At 53.4% G+C, this 7,813-nt stretch overlaps 1 protein-coding gene across 1 annotated transcript in view; it reads right to left on the reverse strand.

Annotated features, from left to right (window-relative positions):
• The window catches only part of fbn2a (fibrillin 2a), a 61,238-nt gene extending 58,301 nt beyond the window's left edge, over window positions 1-2,937 (reverse strand). Inside the window, 4 exon segments of the mRNA XM_028971708.1 lie at window positions 364-459; window positions 1,650-1,748; window positions 2,135-2,217; window positions 2,562-2,937. Of these exon segments, the coding sequence (XP_028827541.1) occupies window positions 364-459; window positions 1,650-1,748; window positions 2,135-2,217; window positions 2,562-2,737 (454 nt within the window). The 5' untranslated portion in view covers window positions 2,738-2,937.
• Between the last annotated feature and the right edge of the window lie 4,876 nt (window positions 2,938-7,813).

The raw sequence follows: 7,813 nt of genomic DNA on the forward strand, positions 1-7,813 counted from the left end.
GAATACATGTAGATAAATACATGGACTGAAACGGCATATCTGGGTTTTGAACCCATCATTTCAACAGCATATCAAATATCAAGGCACGCAACAAGATGGACACCCTGCTTTTCATAGGGGTGCAAAGTAGCCTAGTGGTAGTAGGGTGGTAGTAGCCTAGTGGGTAACACACTTGCCTATGAACCAGAAGACCCGGGTTTGAATCCCACTTACTACCATTGTGTCCCTGAGCAAGAGAGTCTGTCCAGGGAGACTGTCCCTGCAACTACTGATTGTAAGTCGCTCTGGATAAGGGCGTCTGATAAATGCTGTAAATGTAAATGTAATGTAAATGGGTGACAGGATGCACTGGGTTATACTCACGCTGTTCACAGTGCTTTCCAGCATAGCCCGTCGTACACTGACAGTGGTCCTCCACGCATGCACCACCATTCATACACCTGATGCTACACTGCTGGGCTGGAAGGACATTAAAGGACATGGATGGTAAATCATATCTTCAACTTCAGAACAGTACACAGTTTCAAAAAGAATGCAGTAAAATTACGGTACACTTCACAGCGCTGAGTACAGATTGGCACATTGTTTGAAAATGGCTTAATGTAGAGTTTAATGTTGGTTGTTTCTGGATGCATACTGTCCTAAAACTAAATGCAAAATAAATTGACCTGTCCCGTTTAAGCACTGGTTTGGCACAAGCTTGATAACTCTATAATACATTTTACATGATAAGTAATAACCTAAGGATTGTATTTCACTTATCACTCACGCCTACACCGAGGATAATTTAGTCATCAATTCACATTGTGAGCATGCCTTTGGACAGAGGAAATTCCACCCACAGTGTCACCCCAGCTTTCACGGGCAAGTGCATTTAGTCATTGATTAAAACCATACGCATGTTTATTACATGGTCATGTCAACCACAGATGAACAATCTCTTTTTTAACCAGTGAATTAAACAACTTATATGTAAGAAACTACACAAACAATATTGCTCTTATTCAGTTCACTTCTGCTCGTGCATTACCTGCAATTTGATTGGAGTTGGATCAGGGTCAGGGATTAATATATTTCAAACCCATTTAATTAATAAAGACAATTATGCTTTTGATTGCTGTCAACGTTCTGCATTTTTATGTATTTTTCTTTTAACATTGACTATTTCCTAGTTTCTGTGCTGCACTTTAAGATATTTGTAATGCTTTATTACACCCGTACCTTTCATGTAAAATATCAGGTTTTAGACACATTATCATTCCTGAAATTCACTCCACTGATCCCACTAGAAAGGGGGTCACAGTTAAATGTCTGTGCAGTGGTGGGCTTCATGCAAGCTTCTAGTTGGGTGGTAGTAGCCTAGTGGGTAACACACTCACATATGAAGCAGAAGACCCAGGTTCAAATCCCACTAGCATTACTAGCATTGTGTCCCTGAGCAAGACACTTAACCCTGACTGTCTCCAGGGGGGGACTGTCCCTGCAACTACTGATTGTAAGTCGCTCTGATAAATGCTGTAAATGTAAATGTAAGCTTCTCAAAACGCACGTGCCCACGAAGGGGTGAATTCAGGGACGTTTCCCCACGATCAGCAGCGCAGGTGAGTGGTGGATTCAGTCAATAGTGGGGAACCCCGGGACACACTCACCGGTCCGGGCTCCACAGGACGGGGCGACGCGGCCCGTGGGACAGGTGCACATGTTGGGCCGTGAGCAGAACCCGTCTCCGCAGCCGCTGCGGCATATCGCTGGAGGCAACGACAAGACGGAATCACCACGTCTCCATGTTTCATTAAACCCGACACAAGCATGACAGGGATGGATTGCTTCATTCGGATTGCATTGGACTGGAGCGGCAACGTGGGAATATCATCCACGCCAAACACATCCCACCGTGCGATTATTCCCCACATATGCAATTAATTACACAGTGTTTACTATTTAAAAAAAAAAAAACTTATTTTGCACAGGAAATTGCAGAGTTGTAGGAGGGGAATGACATTTCCACACGTGTATCACACGTGGAAGCGGGGAACAGCGCCCCCTGTCGGACGGAGAAACAGAATAATAAAAAAGACAGAGACAACCCCGCACATGTGTCCCGCCGAGCAGCAACATCTGCCGCGCCACTTACGCACGACACACTGGTTGCCCCCGGGCAGCGTTTTCCACCCCGGACAGCAGTAGGAATGGAAGCGGGATCCGCACACGTTGGGCCTGCAAAACAGCCACGGGAAGGTTGGGGGTCTGATGGACTGGAAACGATCAGATGCCAGTCCCGAGGTCGCAAGTCGCTTGTGGCGTGTTTATGTGCTCCAAAACAACGCATGCAAAGTGAACACACACACGCACACACACACACACACACACACACACTCAGAGCAGGGGTGTGAGATATGATTAAAACCAACTATTTTATGCAGAGAATAAAATAACGCGGTGTGGAACCGATTTTTTTTTATTTAAAAAGTACTCAACACACACACACACACACACACACACACGCGAGTATTCTTTTCGTGTAATTCAGATTCAGCCCCCGCGTGTCCAGCCACCCTTACCCGGTCAGGGCGTCCAGTTTTCCGCGTCTCCGCACTCTGCCCGCGGGGGCTTGGGAGCCATCGGCTCCGGGTCTGCTTGGACCTTCAGCCTTCTGTCCCGCCACGATTTCCACCAGAACGCCCGAGATTGTCGCCCATCCAATCATACACAGCAAAGTCCAGTTTGTCCCCATCATAATCTCCCGTTCAACGTTTGAAACAAAAAAAAAGTGAAAAAGTTATTTCGTAGTTGCTGCTTTGGCATTAATCGCCGGGTTCTCCTATGAGAATCATTTCAGACTTCCAGACTGCACATTTCGCACCGCCTTCCTCAGCAGAGCCGTGGGGGTCCCTTCGTTGCATGGAGCGGGGGTCCAGGAGGGGCAGCTGCATTCGAGCAGTGACAGACGAGCACTGGGGCATCGGGAGCGCGCCCCCTGCGCCGTGCGCGCCCCCGCCCCTCTGTCTCGCTGTCAGGGTTTACAGCCAGGAAGGATGCTTGGACCTTTCTGCAGATGATCTCAGGCATGTATAAAATTAGATGAATATTATTTAATGTCACTGAAAGGATATTTTGACCTGATGTAGACCTATCTTTTTTTGGGTATAATATATAGTATATTTTAAACATAAATTCAAATTCAAATTTTATTTTTCACATATATAGTCATACACGATATGATATGCAGTGAAATGCTTTTTGCGACTGCTACAGACCACAGTATTGCAAATGTGCAAGTATACAATGTATAACCAAAACCAATATGCAAATATTGCAAGCATAACCAAATATTACATTTTTATGTCTTTAACATAAAATATGTGTGACAGGTAGGGTGAAGGTGTGCAAATAAGTGAAAGTCAATGTGTATATATATATTGTGCAAAGAGTCAAAAGAGCAGAGATTTTGTGCAAAGAGTCCAGAGTGGTTGAGAGTGAAAGTGCTGGAGTGCATTGGAGTTCTATGTAGTGTTGTTGAGAGTATATATGTTTAGATCAGGGGTAATCAACCCTGGTCCTGGAGGGCACTTGGCCTGCACATATTTGTGCTTTACCTTTATTTGGCACATCTGATTCAACTTCTGTACTCATTATCATCCAGTTCTTCAGTTGAATGGAGTGTGGTGGACAGTGGCAGGTTTTGATATGGTGAATATCGTGATGGAGGCGGCATCACAGGCATTGGCTTTTTTTTTTCTTTTTTGCATGGCCACCGATCGGTTTTCTACTCACCATTTGCAGGGACTAAGGGCCGCAGAGGGAGAGGGCGGCAGGAGTGGAGTGGCATCTAATGACCAGCTCATAAAGTAAAACAGATGCTGAAGTTATCTCCTTATTCGAATTGTCAGTTCCACCTTAAATTCTGCTCAGCAGGCTGCAGTACCCGTATTCCGTGAGGCTTACAGCCAGGAAATCTGTTTCAGAAATAATAACATTTTAAATCTGTATGTGGTGAGGATCTCTGTGTCCACTCAACATCCTGAACTATTAAAACGGAATCATCTGTTATCTGTCTGACCCAGCACTGTTTTCACTGAAAATTTTACATGGGAATTGTGCATTGGATTGATGAATAGCATTCTTTTACAAAAAAAACCCTACAATATAAAAGCTCTGGACCACTGAAAAGCTCTCTTGTTTATGGTAAAATAGGATGTGTAGAAATAGGATCAACTAATACCTGTCTGGACCAAAACATGTTTCACTATAAAAATGGCCTGGGAACTTTGCTCATATGCACATAGGGTTGTGAAGACTATGGACATTTCCGTGTAAAATAAATAGTATTGCTGTCACGACTACGGACTTACGGGGGAAGGAAGCGCAGAGGTCTGACATGTTGGGAACGGGGTTTTATTAACAATAAACAAAGAAATACAAATAAAGACTGGCGCGGTGGCCGAAAACGAATTTAACTTAAATAAAGAACATAAACTAACCCGTAGGCGTGTGGCGATTGCCAGAACTCAAAAACACATGAAACTAAACCAGGTCAAGTTCGTGCAGAGAGTCCACGAAAATGCCAGCGACCCCGAACGGGCGGAAACTTCCGGCATTTATGGGGCGTCAGGATTAAAGTCAGGTGTGGAGGCCAGCTGCAGGCAATCCTGACAGAGCCCCCCCTCCAAGGGCTACGTCCTCGGAGCCCCAACAGTACCATCAGTGGAGGCGGCGGGGCGGACGGCGGCAACCACAGGGCTCCTGCCCTGCTGTATCCTCCCCTTGGAGGACCCGGTCCCTCGGGCTGGCTCCCCGGCGTGGTCAGGCGTGGCGGCCCCGGTCCCTCGGGCTGGCTCCCCGGCGTGGTCAGGCGTGGCGGCCCCGGTCCCTCGGGCTGGCTCCCCGGCGTGGTCAGGCGTGGCGGCCCCGGTCCCTCGGGCTGGCTCCCCGGCGTGGTCAGGCGTGGCGGCCCCGGACCCTCGGCCTGGCTCCCCGGCGTGGTCCCGCTTGGCGGCCCCGGACCCTCGGCCTGGCTCCCCGGCGTGGTCCCGCTTGGCGGCCCCGGACCCTCGGCCTGGCTCTCCGGCGTGGTCCCGCTTGGCGGCCCCGGACCCTCGGCCTGGCTCTCCGGCGTGGTCCCGCTTGGCGGCCCCGGACCCTCGGCCTGGCTCCCCGGCGTGGTCCCGCTTGGCGGCCCCGGACCCTCGGCCTGGCTCCCCGGCGTGGTCCCGCATGGCGGCCCCGGACCCTCGGCCTGGCTCCCCGGCGTGGTCCCGCATGGCGGCCCCGGACCCTCGGCCTGGCTCCCCGGCGTGGTCCCGCATGACGGCCCCGGACTCCCGTACCTGCACACAATAATCAGGGCCGATCCATCTGGGTACGTGTGGGCCCTGTCTCCACATGTCCCCTCTGACACATCTTGTGTCACCCCCTGCACCGCGCAGGGAGATTGTCCCAGAGCCTCCGGCGACTGTTCCAGGCACCCCAGGCTGGTGCCTTCTGGGACTATGCAGCCCCTCTCGCTGCCCGGCCCTGGTGCCAAGGGGGGGGGCATTGCCAGACCATCCGGCTAGCCCCTTCTGCGTCCGTTGGGACAAGCAGGCCCTCTTCCTGCCTGTCCCAGCTGGGTCCTCATGCCTACCCGGGGGCTCTATGGCGCTCCACCCCTCTGGAGGCAGACGCAGGCCCATGCCTGCCCCGCCCTCCTCACTGGCTACCGGAGGACCCAGCTCCATCGCTTCCCCACCTCCCCTCCCCTCAGGAGGAGTCCCCAACCCGAACTGCACCCCCCCAAAAAATTATTTGGGGGAGCACCCCCCCCGGCTGGACTTAGGGGTACCTTGGGGCTTGTCCACCTCGCCTTGGACCAGCACATTCGGGTCAGGAACCTCCTCCCTGGGGTTCGGCTCCGCGGCTGGGTCGCCATCTGGTGGACACAAAGAGGGGAACTGGGGGCGACATACGGACACATATGCCACACAGACACACACAGACAGAGACAGACAGAAGAGAGGGTCGTCTGGCTCCCTCTCTGGGCTCTCTGGGACCTCCTCAGGGGGCACAGCCAGGATCTCGGGAGGAGCGACTTTCTCGTCGCCCACCAGTGCTGGGTCTTCTTGCCCCGGATCCTGACTGGCACTGGATGTGGTGGAGGGGCAGAGTTCGATCCCTGGCTCAGGCCGATCAAACTCCGCCCTCAGTCTCTGTTGGAAGTCCCGAAAACTCCTGTCTGTCTCTCCCTGCTGCCAGAGGGTTGTGCTCCAGCCCCATGCTGATCCAGTCAGACACGTGAGGATGGTAGTGATCTCGTCTGTGTCTGCTGCCCCACTGAAGGGTCCCGGGACAATTGGGCGGTCCCACACGGGGCTGGGCACGTCGCTGGAGATGGTGGTAGGTGTGTGGTGTGGAGGGGGGTGGACGTCTTCTCCAGCAGGTGTGGACGCTGGTGCTGCGCTGCCATTTTGCTGGGGAACGTCCGGGCAGAGGGAATGCGGGTCGGCGACTGGAGCAGGAATGGAGGATTCCCTGCGAGGCAGTCCCGGCAGCGCAGTTGCTGGCTGGCGACCTCCCGTCGCCCTCTTCCACCAGCTTTCCTCACACTGCTGGGAGGGACGTGGGTCTCCACGGACCTCGTGACGCTCCTGGATGGGCGCGATGGGCGGAGCCATCCCGGCACCGACTGCCCAAACGGCGTCATCCTGGTCGTCGTCCGTGTCAACCTCGTACCCCCGGAAGTCACATGGGTCATCACGGACGCCGCGATGATCTCGGACGCGCACGCTGGGCGGAGCCATCCCGGCACCGACCGCCCACCGAAAATCCACGTCATCATCGCTTTCGTCATCCGTGTCCTCCCACCGGTGACTCCAAGGGTCGTCCACCCTGCGGACATCCTGGACCCATGGCGCGATAAGCTCCCATGGGCAGTACTCTGGCCATTCGGGCTGGAGGCTGCCCACCTCCTCGCTGGAGGAACGCCGCCGTTGTTGTTGCCGCTTCTCACCCCCCTGGAAGTGACGTGGGTCCCCACGGACCTTGCGACGATCGCAGACTGGCGCGATGGGCGGAGCCCAACTCTCGTCTCCCGTGCTCTCGTCGTCGTCCGTGTCGTCCCAGTCCACGGGGAGCCTTGCCAGCAGAGCGCAGAGTTCTTGGCTCGACATGCCGAAGATCGTGGGGGTCGCATCTTCTGCGCTCGCTGCCCACGTCACTTCCTCGCTGCTGCCGACGCCAACGTCCTCGCTCCGCCCACTCACCCGCCGACGTTGTCGCTTCCGGGTTTCGCGGAGTTTCCCGGGGGTGACGTCATCACGCGGCGCCGCGTACCACGGCTTCTCGGGGAGAAAACGCTCCACCAGAACGGGCGGCGCGTCTCTCCCCTGGTGTCCGCGTTCGCCGCGCCGGGCTGCGTCCTTCGCGGCGTTTCTTCTCCTCTGCTTTCTACCTCTGCGCTTTTGGGTGGGTCGCTGGCATTCTGTCACGACTACGGACTTACGGGGGAAGGAAGCGCAGAGGTCTGACATGTTGGGAACGGGGTTTTATTAACAATAAACAAAGAAATACAAATAAAGACTGGCGCGGTGGCCGAAAACGAATTTAACTTAAATAAAGAACATAAACTAACCCGTAGGCGTGTGGCGATTGCCAGAACTCAAAAACACATGAAACTAAACCAGGTCAAGTTCGTGCAGAGAGTCCACGAAAATGCCAGCGACCCCGAACGGGCGGAAACTTCCGGCATTTATGGGGCGTCAGGATTAAAGTCAGGTGTGGAGGCCAGCTGCAGGCAATCCTGACAATTGCAGCAGAGGGGGTGTTCATCCAGGGCACC

Source organism: Denticeps clupeoides, chromosome 3 (genome assembly GCF_900700375.1).
Source record: "Denticeps clupeoides chromosome 3, fDenClu1.1, whole genome shotgun sequence".
Taxonomy (NCBI): domain Eukaryota; kingdom Metazoa; phylum Chordata; class Actinopteri; order Clupeiformes; family Denticipitidae; genus Denticeps; species Denticeps clupeoides.